The following is a 27,596-nucleotide window of genomic DNA, read 5'->3' as shown; positions in this document are numbered from 1 at the left end:
AGCGCCACCGCAGGATTGGCCCGTTTTGAACAAAAAGCCTTAAATCATGAACGCAGCGTGCAATTTACGTGAAATCTTTCACGCACTTTCTAGGCTGAGGAAAATATCCCACCCTTTTCACATTGGCCTGTTATCCACCAACAGGTGGATTTTTGCAAAACACATTTTTGGAACAAAATCATCCAATTGCCATCAAAGGCATATGAAGAAATGGCACCCTTTTCACATTGGCACCCTTTCACATTTATTTTATTTTTTGCTGATCTACAAGCTTGTAGATTAGAGAAGGAATCCTCCTTTCCCGAACATGGAAGTCACTGTCCTTGACTGCATTGTTGTCAAACAACTATGCTTGAGGAACAACATATGCCACCTTTTTTTTTTGATTTACAGAATTATTAACTTCTTGCTAACTGCACAGGTTACTAAGTTAAACAAACAACAAAAGTGTTTCCTTTCTTTTCTTTACACAATGACAGTATTGGGACACAGTGATCACAATCTTCTCTTTTAGACATGGACTTACTGATTTACATTTATTACTCCAATAAAGTAAAAAGAAATCCTCAAATTTGTACTTAAGTACTATACTTGAGTGCATGTAGGCCTACTTAGTTATTTCCACCATTGTCTATACTTCATCATATGACATTGTCGGACACAGGTGTCAATAGATTTGCTATTTTCAGAGTGTAAAAGACAGGAAGCCAACCGGGCGGTAGCAGAGATTAAATGAGTAACAAAGATGGATAGGATCAGGAATGAGTACATCCGAGGGACAGCGTGTGTTAGATGTTTTGGAGATAAAGCCAAAGAGGCCAGACTGAGATGGTTTGGAAATTGGACATGTTCATGGGGAGGGATAGTGAAGTGAGTATATCGGTATAGGATGCTGAGGTTGGAACTGCCAGGCAGGTGGCCTATAAGAAAAAGAGACGATTTATGGATGTAGTGAAAGAGGAGGACATGAAGTTAGTTGGTGTGAGTGAAGAGGAGGCAGAGGACAGGATGAGATGGAGGCAGATGATTCGCTGTGGTGACCCCTGAAGGGAACAGCCAAAAAGAAAAGTCTGGCATACAATGGAGCATAAATTAGGCAATATTATGTGCTGGGAGTGGGCATTGGTGCTATTCTATTCACCCATATTTGCAGTCAGGAAAGACCTTTGATATCCAGTGGCAGACAGGTGTTCTACTACCTTTTGTGACTGTATTGTTTTTTATGAAGGATCAAATAAATCAACGTTAAAACAGTAGTTTCCATTTTGTTCCTCGGTGCTTGCAGTATACAAATACAAAAGTGCAATATTGTTGCACAGCACGTAGTAGAATGCTGGAAAGAAGCACATACATTTGGAAATTCTCATATTACATATATACAGCAACCTTTCCCTACCGCGTCTGGGCCTCCCTTGAGGGGGAGCCAAAGATCACGAGGGGGCTGCATGATGCCCCGTTTGGAGGTTCAACATTTTAAACATGTTGTACAAAAGCATAGCTAGCTCCCATGTGAAGAGCGAAAATAGCACATCTACAAGCTCACAATGTCACTTGTAGATCTCAGCTATTTTCACAATTTAGTAGTAGTATGTGGTAAAAAAATAAATAAAATAAAAAAAGTGGCACAAAAACACAATTTTAAAACAATCAACTGCTACTACCGTCCCTCACCCGTGCATTATATGCAGCTGTTTTACTTGAGTTTGTACTAAGGTGTAGGCCTAATAATATGTAAGTGTACGCAATACGCATTACATTTAAATTTTATTTAAATTAAATTAAATCACACATGTGAAGTGAGGGATGCTCTTATCATCATACATCATCATACATTAGCCAATCAAATCATCACATTCCGTGCCACAAACACACACACACACACAAAGCTGTGCATAGGAGGGGCTAGCGCCCTTAAAATAAGCATATATGTGAATATGTAATATGCAGTTACCAACAGCCAAGGTTACTAGAGGTAAATAAGAAGAAGAAGAAGAAGAAGAAGAAGAAGAAGAAGAAGAAGAAGAAGAAGACGAAGAAGAAGAAGAAGAAATATATATTTTAATTATATCCATTTTTGGGTCTTTGTGGAATCTTGAATGTCTGCTGGATGACAGCATGTATGTGCAAGTAGATCATTCAACCACTCTCTTTTGCAGTTCTTGAATAGCATAGCATATGTGAAAATCGTAATATGCAGTTACCAACAGCCAAGGTTACTAGAGGTAAATAATAATAAGAAGAAGAAGAAGAAGAAGAAGAAGAAGAAGAAGAAGAAGAAGAAGAAATAAATATTTTAATTATATCCATTTTTGGGTCTTTGTGGAATCTTGAATGTCTGCTGGATGACAGCATGTATGTGCAAGTAGATCATTCAACCACTCTCTTTTGCAGTTCTTGAATAAATGCTGGAAGACAGTGAGGAATAACATGCATAGGATGTAATTTACATCAGTTCAGCTGCTTCATTTTTACATGATAACACACAAAATCCTTAATACGACACTGAGGAAACTAAAATAATAACTTAATACATAATACTTTTAGTCATGTTAATGACAATTAATGGTTGTTTAGATTAAGATTAAGATTAATTAAGGTGTGTTTTCCCCCCAGATAGACGAAACAGAGGAAAGGTCTTTCAGTCCCAGTCATTATAGACCACTCTGTCCCGATGTCCAGAAAGAAAACTGTAATAACTGCTTTATGTGGTATTCGAAGGCTAATAATAATGCCTTTAAATGGAGTGTTATAGTCCGCCTTGGAACTCACCTGTGATGATTTCATCTTTCACTTTTTGAAGCTCCTTTTTCACTTCTTCAAGGATGTCCTTCAAAAACACACAGATAAATAGACGTCATTAGACAGATAAGCTAGTCGCCTATACAGCATGGAAAAACACAGCAAACCTGTATGCCTTTTGGGTTGGTTTCTGCTGATAAAGCTTGTTGCAGTGTGTGAATTGTTAACAGATATCAGAGTAATAGGAGCTGTGAAGTGCCCTGTGCAGAAGCGGTTAGCCAACCTTTTTGAATTGTTCCATGTCAGCTCGGCCACCATCAGAGGACTGGGCCTTGTTCATGGGCTTCTTCCTGAGAGATAGAGAGGGACAGAGGAGCTGACACATTACACAATAATCATTGATAGACAGATATTTAAGTGGAAAAAGTCTAACTGTTTTAAAGTCTAACCCAGCTATTCTCAACCTGTGGGCCGGGGCCCACTGGTGGGCCATGAGGATATTGCAATTGGCCTCCAAATAATTGGTAAAAAAGATTGTATTGATAATAGGCTATAACATTAATATAAAAAATATGTATATATATTTAAAAAAAAATCATTGTTCATTGAAAATGTTCAATTGTCATTGTGATACCGATGAATAGTAACTTGAAGTATACTGCTTGATCCAAGTCGGAATTAACATGCTCTGAAAATGCACTCTGCCCACCCAAGTGGGCCCTGAACCAGCTAACTCTGAAAACCGCTGGTCTAAACAGTTCACAAAGGAATGAAAAGTGGCATTCCAATTTAAAATATGTCACATAGGCTATAACTAAGTAACCTCATTTTCAGTTTATTTTTGGGGCTGTCACGGCCCAGAAAATAAATTGGTTATACATGTCATGTGTGAGAAATAGGTGATGTCTTCTAATCCTTTTAAATTGGAGTGCAACTTTATTCCTGTGTGGAATATTGAATTTGAGTAATACTTAAGCAGAGCACTCAGCTAAACAACACAACAGCGAACAGAAGAGCATTCTGTACCTCCTCTACATAGCACAAGCTGTACTGTGCAGGGGAGCGAAGTCAAGAACATCTTGAGTGTTAAAAATACTGAATTTCAAGGAGAGTTGTTGGCTAAAGAGTGATACAGCAGTGGGCATTGTGCCGTTTTCGGCAACAGACCGCAATAGGGCAGTAGCTCAGAGTCCACTAATATTGTACTCAATGTACTGCCAAAGAAGTACATGGCTGACCATACACTAGTCTTTTAGAGCAAATTCCTATTGACAAGGACGGCCTGTTAAGGACACGAAACATGTTCACCAACTAGTAGCAACACATCGGCAAGCACTTAATTAGTGCAGTGATGTTATTATATAGACCCTCCAGAAAAGCGCGGGCAAAAACCCTTGATTGTGCGGGTTAAAATCCTTGATTTAGCGGGCCAAAATCCTTGATTATGCGATTAAATATGCGGGGTTTTTCTGCGCTTTTATGCGGTGAAATTGCGGAATATGCGGAACGTTGCGGAATATGCGGGAAGTTGTGGAATGTGCGGAAAGTTGCGGAATATGCGAAAAGTTGCGATTATGCGGAATATGCGGTATATTGCGGAATATGCGGAACGTTGCGAGATATGCGGAACGTTGCGGAATATGCGGAAAGTTGCGGAATATGCGGACAGTTGCGATTATGCGGAATATGCGGTAAATTGCGGGATATGCGGAACGTTGCGGAATATGCGGAAAGTTGCGGAATATGCGGACAGTTGCGATTATGCGGAATATGCGGTAAATTGCGGGATTTGCGGAGCGTTGCAGAATATGCGGAAAGTTGCGGAATATGCACAGTTGCGATTATGCGGAATATGCGGAAAGTTGCGGAATATGCGGAAATTTATGGAATATGCGGAAAGTTGCGGAATATGCGGACAGTTGCGATTATGCGGAATATGCGGAAAGTTGCGGAATATGCGGAAATTTATGGAATATGCGGAAAGTTGCGGAATATGCGGACAGTTGCGATTATGCGAAAATATGCGGGGATTGTGAAATCAAGCGAGCCCCGCATAATTCGCATATTAGCGCGGACATATGCGATTATCGCGGGAAATATGCGCCCTTTTAGAAATAAATGGATCCCCGCATAATCAGCGCATAATGGCTGATTATGCAATGAATTATGCGATCGCATAATCGCGTTTTTCTGGAGGGTGTAGTTATTAAACCATTCTGGTTGACTCCATGCATTATACAAAAACCTCAGTGTTTGTTAATGTATCCATTTGTAACTATGTGAGCATACAAATGTATACGGTTACATTTCATTTGAACACAAGCAGAGGTTAAAAATAGACACTGATCATTTTTATTGTGTAGCCACAGGCTGCCACAGAGCAGAAGGCCCTATGCTTGTGACAAGATAAGGAGTTTATACCATAGTGAAGAAGTGGAATTCGAGGTAGATGTGGAGCCAGGACTGTGGTTGACTTCTCGTTGCTGCATTGACGGGGACCTGGATCTGTTTCACAACATGCAAAAAACGAAATTAACTACTTTCACTCTGGCTTCCCTATTTTGGGCAATCATTTTAAAAGTAGAAAATAAATAAGTAAATAAAGTAACAGATCTACAAGCTCACAATGCAATACACTTGTAAACTGGCTAATGTTTGCGTGTCATATTTCCATGGGCATGGTTTATTGTAATATACTGAAATATCTATAAATCCACCACATCTCTGTATGTGTCCGCGTAACTCGATAACCGTTTGCCCCGCCAACCTCAAATTCGACACACGCGTTCCACACCCCCACAGGGAGTGCAGTGCCCGGTGTTGAGTTGGTCGGACCCACGGTTATCCAGAACTGCCACAAAAGGCCTCTGCCTGGGCTCTGGAAAGGGCCCCTGCCCAGGCTCCATATATGGAGCTGGCCTGTTCTGACATCACAACACTCCATATTTGGGCATGCCTGACACAGAACTCCATATATAGGAATAAAGGGACACAAGAGACAGATACAGAAATCTCCATATATGGGCATAAAAGCCCAGCAAGCCAAATGACGACATGATGACGTTATGACCGGACACCGGTCTAGTGTTCTGTAATTAACTGAAATATCTGCAGCTGATTGTTCGGCTGCATCTGCATACTGTACAGCATGAACAATTAAAGGAATTGAATCTTACACAGGCATGGTGGGTTTGTTGGTTTCAGAAATATCCTGTAGATAAGAGGAAATATTAAATTACAAATGTGTTAACATAGTATGTGTCAATCTATTGTGATCACAAATATGCTGCTGTGGAGACAATTGTCCTGCCCATTGTTTAGTATGGGCAGATTGTGAAGTTATTTTTATTTATTTTTTTACTATACAGTATCTGCAATACTATAACATCATCAAGCAATTTGTATGGATTTGAGCATCAACAGAAAGTGACTGATAGGAGACTTACATTGTTGGGTTCCGCCTTCTTTTGCACTGGATCTGAAACCTTCTTTCTATTTAACAGAGAGACACAACACAAGCATTCAGACACACTGTGCCTTAGCTCCAGTGCACACATAAAACCTTAGATATCTACTGATCAAACATTGATTGCTCATTTTTTAAACAATTCCAATGCATCCTCACAATATTTGTTTAGTACATTGAGCCCTATTTTGCACCTGGTGCAAAGCGTCACAAAAATGGAACACACGTGTCATTGCTATAGTTTCCAACTGACGTAGTAGTCATTTTCATGGCCCGTGCCTACATTACTTACGTGCTCATCTTCACGCTCATTGTTTTCTTACAATTTAGAGAGTGCATCATTCAGATGAAGATGTACGCCAACGTAATTGCGATTGCGTTCACAATGTCCCTTTCGGGCCATCCTGCATGGCACCCTAGGCAAGATCACCAACTATTTCTAAGGATATATAATAGGGCTTAAGTGGTTAAGTTACCGTCTGGCAAGGATGGCACTCATCTCTCCCATCATTCCTCCTCCACCTCCTCCACCTCCTCCACCTCCTCTTCCTCCTCCAGATGAACCTGGAGAGGAAGCTGCTGGGGCTGGCGTTCCATCCTCGTTCTAAGCACACAGAGACATTGCATGAAGCTATTACGTTTCAACGGCTGGTCATGTATTGTAGAACAGTGGTTCTCAACCTGTGGATCGGGACCCCCAAATTGTCAAATAATATAAGAGGCAAACATTTTGAAAATAACCGAGCTCACAAGTTCACAACGCCTCGCGATGAAGCGGTGTAAGCTTGTAGATCTGCTGTTTTCACAATATTTATTTTGAGTGCTTTTCATGGTTGGGGGTCCCCAGTTCAAATATAATTATTTTGAGGGGGTCGCGGCTTGAAAACCACTGATGTAGAATAACATTTTTGGAAACCCCGGCATACCTTGGCCACTTTGCGGAGTTTAGCCCCGGCCAAAGCCGATGCCAGACCTCCGGCTCCACCAAGCCCTCCTCCTCCTCCCCCACCCCCTCCGCCTCCACCTCCACCCCCTCCGGACGGGGGCGGAGGTGGGGCTGGTGGGGCCGCGCCTCCCATGGGAGGTGGTGGAGGTGCCGGTGGGGGTCCCCCGGCAGGGGGCGGAGGTGGGCATGGCGGTGGTGGGGGGCCGGCGCTGGGGGGCGCAGGAGCAGGGGGAGCTGGGGGAGCTGGGGGAGCAGCAGCTGCCTGTCTGGCGGCCGCGGCCTGTCGTTCTTTCTCAAGGCGTTCCCGCTCCTGTTCCTCTTGCCTCTCTTGCTCTAGTCTGTGTGAGACGATTGAGTTTATAAACTGCATGTGGCCAGTGAATCTAGAACGGCAATAGCGGTCCGATGAATAGTTAAGGATATTATAAATACCTCCTCTGTTGTTCAATCTCCTCTGGAGTGGGTCCACTCTTAGGACGGGGGAGAGACGACTGGCCTGGTGGAAAGCAGATGTGAATGGGTCTGTTGTCACTTGTCAAGCCATGTGAGCTATTATATTCTCTACATAATATGTCCAAACACCTGCACTAACTGGCTATATGCCACCAGGCCGGCAGGCACCCCTGGCCCCGATGTACCCTGAAAGTTACCCCCATTAGACAAAAATGACAATTTTTGTCAATCTCAGAGCTTCTGTGCCAAATGTTTTGTTTTATGGTCTTTTGTCATTTGTTAATCATGAAATCCCCCCTTTCAATGCAAATAATTATTTATTTTAATTATGAATGGTGGATTAAGACCCACTTTTCACAAGTCCTAAAATGAAATAAAAATGAATTATTTCAGGCCTAATACTGTACGCATGTTTATGTTCAGTGTCCCTATATACCCAATCCAAACCTATCAGTAAGTATAGTCCAATCCTCACTTTGCTGTACTTACCCGAGTCTGTTCCGCTGACCACCTGTAATGCATGCGTCATAGAGTTGGCAAACAAAGTGGCATCGTCAGTGCTACCAAAGTTCAGCCCCCACACCTGTCTGGCATCACGCCACTGGTGGAAGCTTGGAGTAGCTTGGTTGTACTTCAGCCCTTTAATGATTGAACAGTTGATAACCACCTGGCACAAAAAGAAGAAACAGCAAGAAAAAAAGTTGAATTGAGAGGTTGCAGCCTGGAGGCTGTGAATTTCCATGTTTGTGTCACAATAGTTTGAAGTTTGAACTGATTGCAATACAAGTAAAAGCCCACTAGATGGAGCTGAGACGTTTTTGGTCAAAAGTAACAAAAATGTCCTCCAGCAAGGGTGTCTCTGAAAAACGGAAATATTGGTGAAGAAAAGTAACACAACCTCACAATGTCACTCCAAAAGTGACATTCCTTAGACAATTTCAAAGATGGGTCAAGGGGTTTTCTTTTTTTTAAGAAAAGAAAAGGGGCTAACAGTAGGCCTACCTATGTTATACTTTGCTATACTGTACTACAAAATATATGTTATACAGTTTGAATCTGTGTTTGAACAGCTAAAAGTCTGCCTCATCCCAACATTGAGAAAAGAAAACAACATAGGCCTACACTCATGCCAATATTATACCAATCACAGTCAATTAATTGCAAATAAATTGTCTGAAGTAGCTTATTCTATTTCTACCAATGTCCGGGGGTAAATTGAGTCAATGGGAATCACTATTCATATTTTTTTTAATAAGTCTTTGCTACTCAAATTATACTGAATGACCTTTAATTTGCATGTATATACTCATTTAAGAGAAGTTTGCAATATTGTATTAACAATATTGCAAATATAAGGTTCTGAATAACAAACTTTATTTAATTGTCTTAATATTGATTAAATAATAAATAAACAAATAAATAAGACTATTTGCAAAAGGTAAAACTGTTATTATATTATTATCGATAAGTGAATACATTATCTGTTCAAGTTTAAGCTTTTAACATTAAAATATCATGTGGTTCAACTTACCCCTCGACTTGGATCAACTAGGTTGATCGTTAGATTTTACTGCCATCTCATTTTGCCTTGCTTCCAGGACAACTTAAGCAAAAAGTGGTTCATCTTACCCACTTTAATGGGTTCTCCCCACTTTATTTACTTTTGGTGTGCATTTAACAGCTGCACTTTAATGAAATATGAACCATCTACGCTTTAAGATTAAGGTTCCAAACATAATGCACGATGCAGGGACTGTGTTGGTAGGAGGAGCACAGGAAGCCAAGAAAATACAGTACAACCTCAACTACTAATTTCATACTTTGAAAAGCAGGAAGTTAGACTTAGTCATGGTGCTAGTCATGATGCCATCAGATAACCACTAACTTCCACATGTACTTGGTAATGCATGCTCCACTACATTGATCTCAGAGGCAAATATTATACTTTTACTTCACTACGATTACCAGTATTTGAAAACTTTAGTTACTTTTTTTGTGATTTTTATTATTATTACAAAACTTACAAAACTCCTATATACATTTTGGCCATCAGTTATATTACAACATATCATACAGAAAGTATTTTTTTTAAATGTCTCAAAACAATAAAAGAAAATGTGCAAAATAGCATGTCTACAAGCTATCTCAGATACTTTCTGTGTTCATCGTACAATATACAATAATTAGATACAGTAGAGCTGAAGTGTTTAACATGTCTGGAAATCTTAAATGTAGCGTGCGTACATGCATGCACACATTTGTAGGGGCTATAGGGAGTTCAAGAACAGGTTGGGAACCACTGCCTTAAGCTCGATCTGCACCAAGGATTTGCTTTCGACAAGGTATTTTTAAACCTACCTCATACTGTAGATCTAGTAGTTCACACTAAGTTAAGAAATATGCAAAGTTGTTTCTTCCCCAAAGCTATCTTGTGAAACACTATGTGGTTTGAGTTCACTTACTTCGCACTATTGAGATTAGTGAAGACTGAAACCATTTACACTTTAGGTATTTAGCAGACAGTCTTATCCAGAGCGATAATTTAGCCAGGCTGGGTATTTTAGCCAGGCTAAAGAATCCCATGCAGAAGGAGTAGTGTAGAGCAGTGGTTCTCAAACCTTTTCATGTCAAGGACCCCCACATTAATATGTATTTGAAAATGTTTTGCCAGGGACCCCCCGAAGAGAAGATTATCAAAATTATTCAAAATCTTCCAAACACTCTGTGAGCTTGTAGATCTTCAATTTATGCATAGCTGACGTATAAATGAATTTAGTGGTTAAAAATGGTTGTGATGCTATATTAACTAATTTTGCTGGGGACCCCTGGGGGTCCCCGACTCCCCGGTCCCCACATTAAGAACCACTGGTGTAGAAGCCTAGATAGTAGATACCAGTTAAACTATGAACCTAGCTTCTGTTGAGACAAATTATGTTCTCTAAACATCAACTGTACATTGAAACTAAATAATGAACCTGCATGGTATCTGTCTAATTAAATAACTGGTATCTGTCTAATTAAAATGCATTTTTGGTCAAGAAAAACAAACCTAAAGAAACAAAACATGAGAATTAGGGATGTCCCGATACACTTTTTTCGTTTCCGATCCGATCCCGATACCACAATTTCTGTGTTAGCCGATACCAATACCGAATACCGATAGAGAATAATATTTATAATAATACAAAAAGAAAAAAGATCTTATTTTGAAGTCCACTGACCGGGAATAGTGTTTATCTATCTAGCTATATATATATATATATATATATATCGTGTTGTGTTTATAGCAGACTCCTCACTCAAATGTGCACTTGCAGTTTGGGCAACTCCAAAGCAAACTCCACATGACCCAACATTGTATTTACCTGCCATAGTGTCAACTGCTTACCCCTGTGTCGGATCGGTGGTTAGACTGGCATATTCGCCGATACCGATATGACCCGATATGACCAAATAAGGGCTGATCCGATACTTTTCCGATACCGATACAGTATCGGGACATCTCTAATGACAATGACTCAGTGACCAAGATATGTCTGCATATAGTAACCATATGGTCAGTTGCTACTAGCATCAATCGAGAGAGAAGGTGGCAAGAAGGGGTCCAGGGAGTGCGAAGGGGGGCTTCACATTATTAGTCTGACATCCTGTTAAGGCCTATTCATATACTCCAGTTGTAGGTGATAAGTTGACCACCATAGTAAAAATCACACTCGTGTGAAGTGAGAGGTGCTCTTATCGTCATACAGTACATTACAGTACAGTACATCACATTCCATGCTCAGCCAATCGAATCATCTCAAATTTGGTACATACAAACACACAAAGCTGGACATAGGTCTAAAACAGAGAGATGTGATTGGGTGAGCGGTGAGTTTCTTATCATCGCGTGATAAGAAACTCACATGTGATGTCATGTTGTAGTTTTCGGTGGTCACCTTATCACCTAAAAATGGAGTATGAATAGGCCTTTAGTCCGACTACGTGGCCGGTTAAGACTCTGCCTGTGGCTTCCGCGTGCGTTTAGGATTTGGGATATGGTTAGTATGGATCGGACTAATGAGCGGTCCGAACAATGACACGTTACCGAGTGAAGGGCGTCTGACGAGATGAGTCAGATTACAGTGGGAAATTGAGAGTGAGAGCAGTTCTGACTCCAGTGAGAATTACTAGGACTGCTTGGTTGATGAGAGATAGGATCACCTACCAAAGCTGTGTTCATATGTACGCAACAACACAAAATAATATTGTAACATTTCACGCACAGAGCTGTACGGTTCCAACCCCGGTTTCCAGCTCGGCAGAGGCAACGCCAAGAGGAGCATTTCACGGCCATTTCACGGCTTTTGCAGGGTCGTTACACTACCCACCTCCTTTCTGAAGCATGCCCTCGCGCTTCTCGCTTCACTTCCCTCATGTCCCTCATGCCAGGGCATGCTCCAGAGGTCCTCAACCACTTCTGACACCAATGTAACATTTCGCGCACCGAGCTGGAATCGAACCCCGGGTCTCCAGCTCGGCAGACCGGCAGGCAACAAGCCACTTAAAGAGAGCCTAGCTCCCTTGGATGAGTAAGTTACGGCCAGGTCTTTTGCAGGGTCGCTACACTATGCATTTTCAGTTTTCACACACACACACACACACACACACACACACACACACACACACACACACACACACACACACACACACACACACACACACACACACACACACACACACACACACACACACACACACACACACACACACACACACACACACACACACACACACACAGTAGGCCTACATATTGTCACTGTTAGACAAAAACATTTACATGTAGGGTTACATCCATATTTCATCTTTTTTTCATAAATAAATGAATGCCCGACTTTATACTACAATGCATCATATCACAACACATTGTGAGCTTGTAGATCTGCTACTTTTGGTATTTATGTTGAAAATGTGTATCTTTCCCTGTAATGACAAATACATACACCAGGCTGAAAGTAGTTAAAGGGGCATTCCACTCATTTTCAACATTTTACTATGTCATTATTGTACCTTAGAGCTGTTGTGTGGAAATAATAAAAAAGTTCCCCCATTCTGTGTTTCCTAGAACTAGAGGTCTGAAAAAAAATCATTAACATGGTGAAACACATCTTGATGATGTCATCAAGATGTGTTTCACCATGTTAATGATCTTTTTCATAATTACAGTTCTAGGAAACACAAAATGGGGGGGCTTTTTATTATTTCCACACAACAGCTCTAAGGTATATTAATGACATAGTAAAATGTTGAAAATGGGTGGTTTTCCCCTTTAAGTCTGTCTATGTCTGGGTTTTTATAGATATTTAACCAGTCAAATGTATTAACAAGATATTGTGACTAAATGATAATGCACTGAATGCAATGGAATAAGGTTATTTTTTTCCATTTCATGAAAAGTAAGCGTTTTCAACAAGGTTTCTGCCCGGTAGTAGCTAGTATGCATGGTTAGACCCTACCTGCTGATCGGCCTGCATTTTGCGGCCCACCACCCGGAAAGTATTGGCCACAGGGTTGTGATATATCTGAACACGACTTAAGGCGGCTGGGCCTTCAGATCCTGCTGGTACCCAACGCTTGTTGGTGTCATCATACAGCATGACTGTAGCCCGCACCTGGCAGATACTGGACTCACTGTCACAGGAGATAAAACAGAAAAAATGGATGAAACAGTGGTTAAAAAACAACCAGCCATGTGATCACGTATGACTTTCAGTCCACAATTAGAGTAGGCCTACCCTAGTAATTGATTTTAATCAATTCTTATTCTTCTAAAAAAAAAGAATTCTCCTTTTAGTGTGTTTGAAATGTACTATGTATTTGTATGCTGTCCACTCATGTCTTGTTACAGGTGTATGTCAGTATTGTTTAGTGTTAACTGTCTGGGGACTACGGATGGAAATTAGTATCGCTACTAAATCCGAAAAGTGTATTTACAGTACATTTATATTTCAGGAGAGGGGGAGAAAATGACCCAAGTATTTGTGATAAAGATTATGTATGCAACAACATTGTTATGATTGTCATATATGATGTCATTTAGCATTTGTATTAAGCTAGCTGATAATTGGCTTATGCTCAAAGTGCCATGTATTACGGTAATACACGTACATTGTGAAAATGTGTAAACTGTGTGAAAGTGAATTGTAGTCTTGGCAACAAGACAAGGGTTACATTTTTAGACACGAAGCCTTTGTAAGATCTCCACTTCCTCCCCAGAGTTTCTCAGGCTCTGACCACTTCCTGTGTTTTTACCACCACACCGCCTAATATGGTTCTGTGTCCCAGGTAGAGATATACTGACTGGCTAAAACTACACATTGTTACCTTGAGTACACTCTCATACGGCTGCCTTTGGGTTTTGTTATAGTTAAGACACACACACACACACACACACACACACACACACACACACACACACACACACACACACACACACACACACACACACACACACACACACACACACACACACACACACACACACACACACACACACACACACACACACACACACACAGTACAGCTGGCCATCATATCGCAACAAATTGTGAGCTTGTAGATCTGCTACTTTTGGTATTTATGTTGAAAATGTATTGTACTGATTATGTACTGTGTATTATTGTGTATATGTATTATGTATTGTACTGATTATGAATATCAGATGTATTTGCATGATCTGCAATGACAAGCGCGATGAAGACTGCATCCACACAATGTTGCAGATACATAACAATCCATGAAGATGGATGCAATACCAACAATGAGGATACATACTTTTTCAACAGCCTTTTCCTGTTTATGGATAAATATTTTCAATTCCAGACAAACAATCTAATTCTTATGAGAAATGCATGAAGTAATGTTTTACCAGCAACCCCTCTGATAGACTGGAATAGTTGCTGGGCTCATTGACAGATGCTTGTTTCTCCTTTTTCCTGTCTTCTGGCTGATTTATGAAGGTTGAATCTAGGCTCAGTAGCTGCCTGGCACGTTATAGTATCAGTAGAGACAAAAAATATGGCCCATATCGGCAGCTGTACTCACCCCATGTTTGCAATGTGATTGTCTTCTGGCAAATGTAGCTCGACTCAACCATGCATCTACGTCTGTCAGTGACTTTTTAAGTTCACTTGCTTCCTCCTTTCCTCGTCAGTTCCCCTTCTGTCGAGCCGAATGCGCTGTCACACTCTGCAACACCTTTCTCTCCCCTTCTAGACCAACACATGGCCACAACCTCTGACCTTGTCTGCTGCTCACTTCCTAGACTGCGTTTGTTCTCTCTCTCTTCCTCCTGCATTAGTCTCATCTCTACGTGTAGCGCGTTGGCTGCATGATCATTACTGTATGTTCATTGCCACTTTAACCCCCCTTCACGTGCACTGCAGAATCCTCAGGGTTCAAATCATTTCACTCTGAGAGTGAATACATATAACCGAATGGACCTACCACACCTTTCACAGTCCATTTGGTTACTGGCTATTTGTGCACTATTTGTGTCACAAATGGATTAATTAACACTAGTTCTGGATCTCGCCCTGCTGGAGAATTGTGCGATTCTCAACTCTTCCCAACTCACCCTTTCCCTCCATGCCTTTGTGGGAGTTGTGTGTTTACAGTACATTTGGTGCCTCTTCCAGATTAACTCTATGGCCTTCCTGTGTGTGTGTGTGTGTGTGTGTGTGTGTGTGTGTGTGTGTGTGTGTGTGTGTGTGTGTGTGTGTGTGTGTGTGTGTGTCTCACACCTGCACTGTTGCTCCATGGGTATAAGCTGAGAACCTCAGATAGTGAAATGAGGAACAAGCTCAAAAACATTTTGTCATTGTGTCATTATTCTCATGTGATACCACCTGCTGGGCAAGCATTGGCACGACATTCAACTTAGCATAAAACCACTTAAACCAAACAAATATAGTTTATTATCTGTACACAGGCAACGTTAATGAATACTATTATTATACAATTGACTGAAGTCTGGGTTGAACATATTAACAGTACGTTTGTATAACATTTGTTGCATTCAAAAAGAAAACAACAATACCTATTTTATACCATATAAAGAACATTGGTATACTGTGTATAAGTTAGATACAAAATAAAATAAAATCTCTCTATCAAACACTTTCAACAATCGACACTTTAAAAAGCAGTGCTCTTGGAAGGTAAATAGCCAACATATATAGACCCCTATGGGGTAATGTCTTAGAATTTAGATAAGATATATAAGTAAACATCAGTAAAATAATCACTCATGCCTGAACATCAATCCAAAGTAATTTACATTATTTCACAAGGGTCTAGTTTCCTGATGATGCTCTTTGATATCATTGATGTTATAATATACTGATGACAGTTCATTACATTTTGTAATAACAATCTAGTCCTGCAGCATGAAGCAAAAATATCTGTCTTATAAGCAGGTATAATTTCATGGACATCTGTTACATTCCCTTAGGTCTGGTTGTTAAAGGATGCAACAAGGCTGGAAAGTGAACTGTAGTTTATTCACCGCATTTCAACAAGGTATTTTTAGTTAGAAGAATACACAATGCAATAAATAATTACATGGAATAAATATATAAATATTAATATATCTATGTTCTTCTAGACAACCATGAAGTACTAGTATGGTAGTTTAATGGGTTTCCAACCAAATTAACAAACAGGGGCATGAAGATATGTACCAATGCCGGGGTATAACTGGCTCTCGATGGTGACGTAATAAAAGCAAGGCATATGTAATCTGAAACCTACCTCATTACGTCACTCTCAAATCATGTTTTTCTCCATTGCTCTGTAAAGCAAATCATGCAGCTACGGCATACGCATAAAACAACCCAAGTAACCACAGTATAGGCTACTACTCATCAATTTACAAATTACATATACAGTAGTACATATAGGCATTCATATATAGGCATTCAGTGTTGGGTTGATTAAAGGTAATGCCTCTATGTATGTAATCTTTATTACGACACCATCGACAGCCAGTTATAGCCACTCCGATTGCCCAATGTTAAAGCCCAGCTGCACGGGGTTTCCTCGTCATTAATCCACGGGTCCACCTGCAGTCCTCCCTCTTACCACTAGGGCCCAGATCGGCTTTGATATCAATAATCTTCGTATTTTGGATAAAACTTCGTCCTGGGCACTGGGTGTTAGGCTACTAATTGAAAGGACGGTGAACTTCGTCCTGGGCGATTGGGGTGTTTAAAGAAGTGAATGACACTGTTATGTTATAGTTTGTATTGTAAATACAAACATTGTTTGATTATGCTGAATGAGTGTAATCTGTCCACAAAATAATCTGCAACATCCAAAAGGGCACAATAGTCTTAAAAAAGAAGAAAAAAAAGAAAAGAAAAAGGAGAGCAAATTGAGACATACAATAATGTGTTATTGTCAGATTAATTGATAATGCAGGTTATTGGTAGACTGTACTCAAGCGGACAAGCGGGCTCTTTAAATCCTCCAATTGCCACGCCCCTTTCCCCCCCACACCCGTTGTAAACACACAACACAAGTCTCCATTACAAGCCGAGTGAAGCAGAAGCTCCATAATATTTGGAGGTAATGAAATAAACAACATTACAAGTCATGGAAGTTCAGTAGAGTTGTGATGAGTGCTCAGTGGCAGTGCTGTCTGAGAGTGAACTGCCGAGTCGCAACTGTGACTTAATTCTGTCTGTGACAGTTCGTGACAAACTGCATTGATTGGTGTTTCCTTTCCAACTGAGTGTTTATTCTCCAGGTGAGTTATACAGTACGGGTGTGTGTTTGAGAATTGAAACAATTAACAGACCGGCATGAAGGAGTTCGGTGCTGTGTGCATAGCATATGGGAATGCAGTTGAAATGTTGTTGTTTTTTGCAACATGGAATGCACTGATAGTGATAAACTAGCCCCTCTCGGCACCCTACGTTAAAGTTTTCTGACATTTTGATGACTTGGGGTCCAAAGGAGCTCAACCCGGGGGGTCCGGAGACGGGATAGTGATAAACATACATTTCCATAGTCACTCTTAGCCCTGAAACATGACTGCCATGATAATCATCATGATTATCATGGCAGTCATGTTTCAGGGCTAAGTCACTCTATGCCCAGACCGTTGCAGCGGCATTATAAGTAGACTACTCACCTTTTTTCATAAAGATCCCCCGTAGACATAGTCCAAAATATTCCACAAGTGATATTCCTGCCGTAATATTCAACCTGCCGTAAAACAAGACGTGTGGGAGAGCGCTTGTTTAATAGAATCTTACCTGCACAGGTAAGACACCCAAAGAAGAGGCCGACGCAGCGCGACGCCCCGTCACACACGGCCTTCTATTAAACAAGCGCTCTCCCACACGTCTTGTTTTACGGCAGGTTGAATATTACGGCAGGAATATCACTTGGAATATTTTGGACAGAAAGTAGCTCATAACATGTCTACGGGGGATTTTTATGAAAAACAAGCTCGGCAGATTGAAAGAGCATAATTCAAGCTTGGACTACAGCTGCAATGTTGGTGAGTTTAACGTCGTTTAAGACCAGCAGATCGCAAACGCAATATGATGAGTGGGGTGTCAATGGAGGGTATTGCAACTCTATATTCAACTTAGCCCGTCTCCGGACCCCCCGGGTTGAGCTCCTTTGGACCCCTACCACGTAGGGTCCGGTATCACCGGCTTCAAGCGACATGGGATGCAATCTGATTTACCCTGACTTAGCCCTGTGCTGCGCTGTGGGTGTCACGCTGACATATTCCAAACAAAGCATATGAACGCTATAGGAGACAACGAACCATCTGACCCCCCCCGCGAACGGCTCAGAAGCCGTTAAGTATTTTTAATGTTTGTACGACCGTTTTGGCAGCTCTCTTCCTTCCTTCCTTGACTTCCTTATTGACATCCTATTGTACCGCCTCCATCACCTGCGACAGAGCGCCGGAACTGGCTATCTGCGCGTTCCTGCCTCTGTCGCAGGTAGCTGCCAAAACGGTCGTACAAACATTAAAAATACTTAACGGCTTGTGAGCCGTTCGCGGGGGGGGTCAGATGGTCCGTTGTCTCCTATAGCGTTCATATGCTTCGTTTGGAATATGTCAGCGTGACACCCACAGCGCAGCACAGGGCTAAGTCAGGGTAAATCAGATTGCATCCCATGTCGCTTGAAGCCGGTGATACCGGACCCTACGTGGTAGGGGTCCAAAGGAGCTCAACCCGGGGGGTCCGGAGACGGGCTATATTCAACTCTATACACAAAATAAATTGAAAAAGTTGAATTTTATGTTATAGGTCCTTTAAACAATGTTAAACTCACCAACATTGCAGCTCTAGGCCAAGCTTGAATTATCCTCTTTCAATCTGCCGAGCTTTTGTTACATAAAAATCCACCATAGACATGTTATGAGCTACTTTCTGTCAAGAAATTCTGTGCAGGTGATTCTTTTTCTGAACGAACGGAAATACATCGCTTGGATGCAACTGGGACGTATCCTCAGTGATGTATCCCAAGGTCATCAGGGTTTCGGGTTTTGCGAACATCATACCCCTCACATCGGGTGACCCAGCCGGGGTGATCAAGTCCCGACTTACGTCCCAGTAGCTACCCTCGATCAGACCCACTAGGGAAAGACCAGGGCCACACAATCCATTGGATCCACTCCGGAACTACTCTGCCGGGACTGGGAGGCACAATTCTGGCATGTGGAGGTACTAGGCTCTGTGGGTTGACTCCTGTCTGGGACCCTCCTGTGTCTCACCAGGTCCACTCCTGCTCTCACCAGGAGTACCGCCAGGACCAGTGCATTGCACCAGACTCCCAGCACCAGACACTTCATTCAGGAGTGTTCTAAGTGTTGGAGTTTGGAAGCACTCGTCAAAATCACTGAACGGCCCTGCGTACCACCCGTTTCGAATTTGCACATAATGCAGAAGGCAGCAGTGTGACCCGTTAATAAAAACGAGTGCTTCCAAACTCCAACACTTAGAAGAAGAATCACCTGCACAGAATTTCTTGACAGAAAGTAGCTCATAACATGTCTATGGTGGATTTTTATGAAACAAAAGCTCGGCAGATTGAAAGAGGATAATTCAAGCTTGGCCTAGAGCTGCAATTTTGTTGAGTTTAACGTTGTTTAATACAAGCAGATCGCAAACGCAAATTGGATGAATGGGGAGTCAATGGAGGGTATTGCAACTCTAGATTCATCCCATTATAAAAAAATCTAGAGTTGCAAATTGCGGCTAGTTCTGATTCTAATTTCTTGAAACAAATAAAGAGTTAGATGCCCTTTGCTGGCACAGTACAAACATTTTGACAAAACTAAACAACATAAACTTACAGTCTCATAACTCCCAAGGTCCTGTGTGAGGAGAGTAATTCTGATGCTGCAAACCAGATTCAGAATGACAATTTACAAAACAGAATGGTATATAACACCTAGGTAAAATCTCACCCCCAGAGGAGCTGTGGCCATAAAGCAGTACAGTAGCCTAGTATGTTGCCCGCTAGAGGGGCTAGGTAGCCATAGGGCAGAACACAATAAATTAATCAATGTTAGGATATTTGTCCATGGCCATCAAATTAAGTCTAGTATGTACTTGAAGTTGATATGAGATACAGTCACGTCATATGCCATCTACATTATGTATGTACAGTATGTGACTCTTAATCACCTACATTTCTTTCTTTCTTTCAGACACTCAAGGCTTATGGTGTTCGTCCCAACCTACTCCAGACCCAAGAAACCATATAGTCACGCCACCCATACAACAAGGCGCGCAAGAGATGCTCAGTTCTATTGCAGAGGATCTGTCTTCAAAGGCATGGATGTCGGCATCCTGCAAGGAGGTGTGGGATTCAGCTGAGCCCAAACGCTACATCCGGGACCCGGGAGACGGCATCAAAGGAGAATACCTGCCATGCCGGCAATGGACCCTGCTGAACCGACTGCTTACTGGGGTTGGCTGCTTCAAAACCCGATCACACCACCTGTCCTCTGTATAGAGTAGACATTAATGAGAAAATTATTAATTATGGCATGAGATTAAGCTTGTCATCTGATGATCGACGAAAGAAGAAGGCTACAAGAGCCAAGGTGATGACCCCAGGCGGCAACAGTCTTGACATCTTGGCAGAGATGTTGCAGGGGGACCACCCTCGCTTGCATGGAGCATTCTGAATGGCATGGCCACCATATCAAGCTAAGCTTCTTCTCAGTCTTGTAAAGTCCGTTTTTATATACAGCTGTGAATGCCGGACCCTGAAACCTGCTCTATTAACAACTGATTCAGTCAAGTAGAAGACTGCTCAAGGTAGGAAGTCCTGAACTTTTCTTTGCTGCTGCTGCTGCTTGTGTTGTATGTTGGGTGTACCGGTATTCAAATGTGATTCAAGCTGTAGTTGCTTGAAATTGAATGCTAGTTTGTATGGTGTGTTGTGTTGTGTCTGCCATTATAGGCAGTGAGTTGTAACAGCTAGGGAACAGCATGTGTTCCCTGTGTTGTGTTGTGTCTGCCATTATAGGCAGTGAGTTGTAACAGCTAGGGAACAGCATGTGTTCCCTGTGTGTGGCTCTTGGTCATTTTGGGCTTTGACGTAACAGGCTAACAGCCATCAATAATTCCTCCTCTGTCTGTCTATGTAGGCCTATTCCTCAGTCATGGCTATATTTATTCTTTCTTTCTTTCTTTCTTTCTTTCTTTCTTTCTTTCTTTCTTTCTTTCTTTCTTTCTTTCTTTCTTTCTTAAATATTGACCCATCTTTTAGTTAAACAAATGTGGTAAATGTAGCTTTTCAGGCCTGTTGCTCATACAAACAGTAACTATACTGTTTGTTCCTCTGTCTAATGTATTGAAGTTGACGTCACTAGTACAGCCTTGTCTGTTTGTGTCTATAGTGTCACCTCCAATACAAAACAGTACAGTATGGTATAGTAGGTACATTTTGGCCATTGCTTAGAAAGATCACATGGCTAAAAATGCCGGAGGCGGGTACCATTTATGTGTTTTCTTTGTGTTAAAATGTTGTAAAACATGATAATGTGTATATAATTTATAATGGGCATGTCGGACCATCGCATTTTCACATTGCATCGCAAGTCCCCTCCCCGCGCTTCGGACCTTTGGTGTGTCGGATCTGCGTGTTACCCATCATTTTAATCTTCAAATTCGATATGTGATAATATGTGGGTTCCAGGGGGCCCAGCTAATTTATTGATGATCAGCAACCACATTTTTCCTTATGGCTCTGTAACTCTGAGAGTGGTCACATGGTTCCATTTCTGAGGATTGTAAAGTGGTATCAAAGCGGGCGTCCGTGGCTTAACGCATGTCAAACTGGGGGGCCTTTCAATTAAAATGTTTGAGGTTTCTATCCTAAGTGGGATTAGAGAGTCATTCTGTTGGCTGTTTTTGATGAGCGTACTGAGCTGATTTCTTTGGCCTTTGCCTTTTTACCATTTGATTTCCATGCTGCTGCAGCAGGGGGATGGGACTTTGCATACAGTTAGAGCGCAGCTCCGGACGGCAGCATGACACAGTACAGTCAACAGTCTCCTGTCAGTAGTTGTAGTAATGCCAATGTTAACATCAATTATTTGGGAGGTTTTGGGTTTAATATATATATATATATATATATATATATATATATATATGGCAATCCAATATATTGCAGATCGTTCTTGAGTACCTTCATAATATAATGTACACACACACACACACACACACACACATAAATGTGCTACATAAAATGTACATACTGTATGCGTGCCTAGTAGTGTACATATTATTTATAGCACTTCTCATACAGTTTTATGAATTATAAAGCAGTATGATTTAAAACCGCATAAAGCATTCAAAGTTCAAACGATTAAAAGCAACAGATAACAATCTGTACAATAATCTCAAAATTGAGGCAGCGGACACAGGATAAAAGCAATGGCATTCAGCACGTGCTGCACTGCATACATGTAGCCTACTGTATACATAAAACACTAAGCGCAATAGGTATTGTATAATTTGTCTGATGGGTTGGCTGTTCTTGGAGTGACCTCTGTTGGTATTCATTTGCATGATGGGGTTTAGTTGCCGCCGGTAGCAGCTGCATTTGCCATGCAGAATCCAGTGAAATAAGACACATGCATGTTCTTCTCTCACTCATTTGCACGCTCTCTTACTTTGCCACACAGATCATTAGACAACTGACAAGGTGGACAGCTTTAACTTTTGATTCTTCAACAGCATTCTTTCCCCCCTTCCCCCCCCCCCCTTGTTTTCAGACAACGTATTGAGCATGATTAGGCTTTATCAATTTATTTCATATTTAAAAGAGATGCAGTCTGATAAACGTTAAACTGCATTAACCAATGCTGGATTTGACACATATGTATTTCGACATTGCACCTGAAATATCTAGATTGTGTACTCTTAACAGCAGTGTGGGGTGGTGTAGTAACAATCCACGAGGATGGTGAATGCCATTACTTAGACAATAGAGTAAACAGAGTAAAAAGGTATATGCTTGACATCTTTTCAATGCGTTTGAATGGCCTTTGTCCGCATTTTCTGAAGCTCCTTAATCCCACAGAACAATTAAAACAACAGGAGGTGAAAAAAACTGAAATGGCTGATTTACCTAGCAGTTAAGATTGTGGCTCCTCTGTGTATGCTCCTGTTACTCAGACCGTGCCCTTTGTCTGGGACCAGGGCTTGGCCCGGAGCCCGTATTTGCATGCCGAGGGCCACTTGAATGCGCAGGACCCCGGATTCTCAATGCCTGACATGCAAAACCAGCGGGGGACCAGTTAAAGAGGCACATGCACACAGTCAGCACAGGTGCGCACCAGTCAAAACACCCAACCATCCTCCCCCTGAAATCCATGTCTTCGCCACTCATCGCAGAGAGTGTTATGTAAATGAGCACAGTGATTTTTTTTTGTTGGGTTATCTCGTGGGTTGGTTGCAAGTTGAACTTGGGATGTTGTTGAGCTCGAGGGAAGGTGATATCTAGACCGGTCCTTTTTTAAGCTGATCACAAAGTAGAAGTGGTGGAGCATTCGAGCACAGTGTCTCCGATCAGAACCAAGGAAATATAATCGGAAGGTAGAAGTGGAACTGGTCGCAAGGATGCCACGGTCGTTCCTTGTTAAAAAGAAGCAGGCAACTTGTGGAGCGTGGCAATGGAAAGAGCCAGAGCACTCTGAATGGAAGGAGGATAATGCAATAGGTGAGATGATCAGAGTTAAGCAATGTCCATTTTTAACATAATCATAATGTTATCAGTTTGGGACCATATGCCTTGCGATTTTCTGAATTATGTAAATTCATGCAATTTAAATTATCAACCAAAAATGGAATATTATATTAAACAATTTAAATGGTTTCTTTTTGTGGAAAGCCAATGAGCAGATCCTCACCAACACTGGTGCTCCGAAGCCTGCCTCTCTCACTCAGCCATTAGAGTCTGTGGAGACAGCGGGCCTTGAAGGTCCAGAGCCACTGTCAGGACCAGGAGGATCAGCAGCAGAAACAAGCCTGGACTGGCCCACCATGCTGCCTCAGGGTCACTTCTACCACCCTAATGCACTAGCACTTGCAACACGAGCTAAGGTATGTTTGTCTAAAATGTGTTGGGCTGACTTCTGCTCTCGCTTTTCTGAAAAAGAAAAGTCCAAATCAGTTGCTTGCTAAATTTATACCTGATCAAAAATAATAATAATATATATCTGTAATCTGACTAATATTTGTTTCAGTTTACAAACACAAATGCATCTTTAAAACAAAAAATGCTCCACCTTTATTTCTGTTGCTTTTATTAAAGAAGACATTTATTGAACCTTCAATTTTTGACTTGCAATAAATAGTTCAATGAAATGTGTTTCATCGCTTTAGTTTTAAGTGTGCCGATTTAAAACACAGCCACTACTCTCTTTCCCACATCTATAGTCCCGGCCACGCTCGTCCCCTGGCGCCGGAGACTTCCTGTGTGCGGTGTGCCATAAAGTGTTCCCCCTGCAGCGCATGTTGACGCGGCACCTCAAGTGCCACAGCCTCGTCAAGAGACACCCGTGCAGGTTCTGTGGCAAGGGGTTCAACGACACGTTTGACCTCAAGAGGCACATGCGTACGCATACAGGTGAGGGACACACCCGGGTTTACACAATGTGTTTTGACTGTCATTAATGAACAAAGACGGTTCCCACTGTGCCTCAAGCAAGGTTTTAAACTGGTCTGGTGCATGTCCCAATAAGACCTGAGGCCCTTTCTACAAAAGCCTTCTAAATCCTTACAGTTTTCTGGAAAACCTATGTTTCTATTATCAGTGGTTCTCAAACCTTTTTATGGCCCTACATTATCTGCATTTGGCTGGCGGACGCTGACGCCCATCTCAAAATATGAGTTATTATTTTTGAGATATATATATATATATATATATATATATATATAGAAAATATGGTATATTCAAAGATTTGCACAAATCTTCAAGATTTTGAAAAAAATAGCAGATCTACAAGCTCATAGCACGGCACAAAGTGACATGGTTAAAATCTAAAATCACACAATACAGTATCATTCATAAGCTTGTTCCTGCTCCTGGATTTCAGATATGCAAAGTATCTCGTATTCCTAGAAGCAGAATGCATAGACATTAGACACACATACACACACTGACTAAACCACTCAGAAGTTCTCAAAGTGGCGTCCGGGGACCCCCAGGGGTCCTTGAGGGGGTTCCATCGGGTCCCCATTAAAAGTAGTTAATGTAGCATCACAATCATTTTAACCACTTTATTCATATTTTCTAGGGCTATTCAAAAATAGCAGATACTGTATACAAGCGCAACAGGGTTGCACCGAGACTCAAGCCAACTTTAGGCTGCTCCAGTGCATCTCAGGAGTGGGACTGGTATATGTAGAAGGAAGGCACTGGAGCAAACTCAGACAATTAAAGCCTTTTATTCACAGGGTGCAGGCAAAGTTTGAGAACTACTGGCCTAAACAATGTTTGTGCTGTTGCAGGTATCCGTCCGTACCGGTGTGAGCTGTGCGACAAGGCCTTCACGCAGCGCTGTTCTTTGGAGTCACACATGAGGAAGATTCACGGCGTGCAGCAGCAGTATGCCTATCGCCAGAGACGCTCCAAGATCTTCGTCTGCGAGGACTGCGGCTTCACCTCCAACCGCCCCGACGAGTACTTCCTCCACATGCGCCAGTGTCACCCGGGAAGCCCGGCCTTACGGCGTTATTACAGACGCCAGGCCCACGAGAATGCCACATCTTTTGTTTCGGCCGACCGTAAACTCAACCCTTATTTGCTCTACTCGACGCAGGCTGGATACTTCATGTGAGACTGAATTTCACATTGTTTTAAGGAGATTGATATTAATAGAGGAATGTGAGTTTTGAGATGAGATATACTCATGTTTATTGCACTTTGTAATGTCCTTTTTACATTTGCTGTTTTTTGTATCATTGTTGCCGTCTTTCTTTTTAGCCTGTATTAGTATTGTATTAATTCATTATTTTGTAATATAGGTTATGTTAGATCACTGGCTTTATTTTAGTTCTTGCTGCTAAGTTGTAAATGGGACACCCCTCAAAGTAAAGAAAATGTAATCAGTGACATTTATTTATTTTCATCTTTACAGCATATTGGTGATGTGGACAATACTGTATTCACATTCACAAGGACCCAATCATATCTGTCATCTTCATTTCCATCGTGTCCATCGGAATCAATTAGTTATTTTGGTCGTTCTGGTATGATGGATAACCTACTTAGGCTACTTTCCTACTCTGCATCCTATTAAATAATCAGCACTTTGGATATCAGTGTGTGCGGCCACTCTTTTTAGATGTTTCTGCCGTGAGCTGGTACCACTATTAGGACTGGTGTGCGTATAGCATACTCCTTCACAATGATGGATAACCTGCCAGCTTATCAAATGAATTTATTCACCAGAGGTGGAGCACATTTTATCTCCACCAGGTCCAATCTATGACTTCAGTCATCTATGACGTATTTATGCATGACCATTCAACAACAAAGACACAGTATAACCTACGGTATGTGGAAAATATGCATAGACTAGAGGTACTTCCTTGGCCTACTGGCAGCGTGAACAGGAAATTGGTGGTGATTGGTCCAGCGGTTTGCGAGATTAGGCGCAGACAGACCGACAGACAGACGGGTGAGACATAATCCCCCCCTGTTGCCTTTGGCCTGGCGGAGATAAGAGCAGCTCAATGAGATCAGTGCAATACATTTCAATAGCAAATAATGCCTCGTGTAAAATATAATGTGATGTGATAAAAGAGCATTTCAGTGACTTGAAAATTAAGACATACGGTTCTAAAAGTATTGAAGCTATTTGCAACATTTCCGCCAGAGAAAAATGTGCTGTAAAATAAAACTGTCAAATAACAGCTTGGTGTCTTGGTGGTTGACTTATGAGCTAAATTCAAACATGACTTGCAATGATATTTAGCTATCAGTGACCATTAATGGGGAAAAGATCTGTTTACGAAATACTGTATACTATACAGTATTTCGTATAAAAGATGTTATAAAAGATGTTTATATAGGGCTTGTAGCTAAATTGGGATGATAAATGTAGGTACATTTCCCAGTCACTAATTTCAATCACTTCAAGATATTTCTTTGAAAAACATTAAGGCATTGAATACGGGTCGTTCTTGAATCTACAATTTAATAATACAAATTTGCTTTAACCCTTTGCTTGATCGATTCTTACAGTACAACGCGCTCTCCCTGTCTAATTGGAACATAGGCAATGTTGTAATCTAGACATAGACAATGTTAAATTACATTTTAGGGCTTCTAATTAATAGCCTAAAATGTAATGCAATGTATTATAAAACACAAGGTAAAAGGCACAATGTATTCTCTATTACAAATCATGTGTCTCAATAAATGGTGTTGTTACCACATATGACCAATCAAATACTC

The 27,596-nt window shown here is 41.4% G+C and overlaps 2 protein-coding genes across 3 annotated transcripts; one reads left to right on the top strand and one right to left on the bottom strand.

Annotated features, from left to right (window-relative positions):
- Positions 1–1,249: 1,249 nt before the first annotated feature.
- Positions 1,250–17,870, bottom strand: LOC306927998 (vasodilator-stimulated phosphoprotein-like). 2 transcript variants are annotated; one of them, XM_079507918.1, is made up of 12 exons: positions 17,779–17,870; positions 13,100–13,274; positions 8,094–8,271; positions 7,584–7,647; positions 7,132–7,489; positions 6,682–6,809; positions 6,186–6,231; positions 5,916–5,950; positions 5,161–5,244; positions 3,023–3,089; positions 2,770–2,827; positions 1,250–2,405 (listed from the first exon to the last, which is right to left on the bottom strand). In XM_079507918.1, the coding sequence occupies exons 1-12, from the start codon at positions 17,805–17,807 to the stop codon at positions 2,368–2,370; spliced, it is 1,260 nt and encodes a 419-aa protein (XP_079364044.1). In that variant the 5' UTR covers positions 17,808–17,870; the 3' UTR covers positions 1,250–2,367. The 2 variants fall into 2 exon arrangements, with proteins under 2 accessions (XP_079364044.1, XP_079364045.1); XM_079507919.1 differs by lacking the exon at positions 17,779–17,870 and adding an exon at positions 14,688–14,854.
- Positions 17,871–23,689: 5,819 nt separating this feature from the next.
- LOC306927686 (putative transcription factor Ovo-like 1) lies at positions 23,690–26,472 on the top strand. The gene is made up of 4 exons (XM_079507513.1): positions 23,690–23,852; positions 24,024–24,235; positions 24,572–24,761; positions 25,646–26,472. Exons 1-4 carry the CDS (start codon positions 23,753–23,755, stop codon positions 25,972–25,974), a joined length of 831 nt encoding a protein of 276 aa, XP_079363639.1. The 5' UTR covers positions 23,690–23,752; the 3' UTR covers positions 25,975–26,472.
- Positions 26,473–27,596: the final 1,124 nt, after the last annotated feature.

This window comes from Electrona antarctica, assembly GCF_951216825.1.
Source record: "Electrona antarctica genome assembly, chromosome: 8".
Classification (NCBI taxonomy): Eukaryota; Metazoa; Chordata; class Actinopteri; order Myctophiformes; family Myctophidae; genus Electrona; species Electrona antarctica.
Note: the sequence above shows the minus strand (reverse complement) of the source record. Positions and strands in the feature narration are given on the sequence as shown.

Excerpts from the sequence above, each read along its gene's own strand:
- LOC306927998 (XM_079507918.1), bottom strand. The coding sequence starts at position 17,807 with ATGTCTACGGGGGATCTTTATGAAAAAAG. Across the intron at positions 2,828-3,022 it reads ACATGGAACAATTCAAAAAG|GACATCCTTGAAGAAGTGAA; the intron begins GTTGGCTAACCG and ends GTGTTTTTGAAG. Across the intron at positions 2,406-2,769 it reads GAAAGATGAAATCATCACAG|CATTTATTCAAGAACTGCAA; the intron begins GTGAGTTCCAAG and ends ACTGTCTTCCAG.
- LOC306927686 (XM_079507513.1), top strand. The coding sequence starts at position 23,753 with ATGCCACGGTCGTTCCTTGTTAAAAAGAAGCAGGCAACTTGTGGAGCG. Across the intron at positions 23,853-24,023 it reads GAAGGAGGATAATGCAATAG|CCAATGAGCAGATCCTCACC; the intron begins GTGAGATGATCA and ends TTTTGTGGAAAG. Across the intron at positions 24,236-24,571 it reads CACTTGCAACACGAGCTAAG|TCCCGGCCACGCTCGTCCCC; the intron begins GTATGTTTGTCT and ends CCACATCTATAG.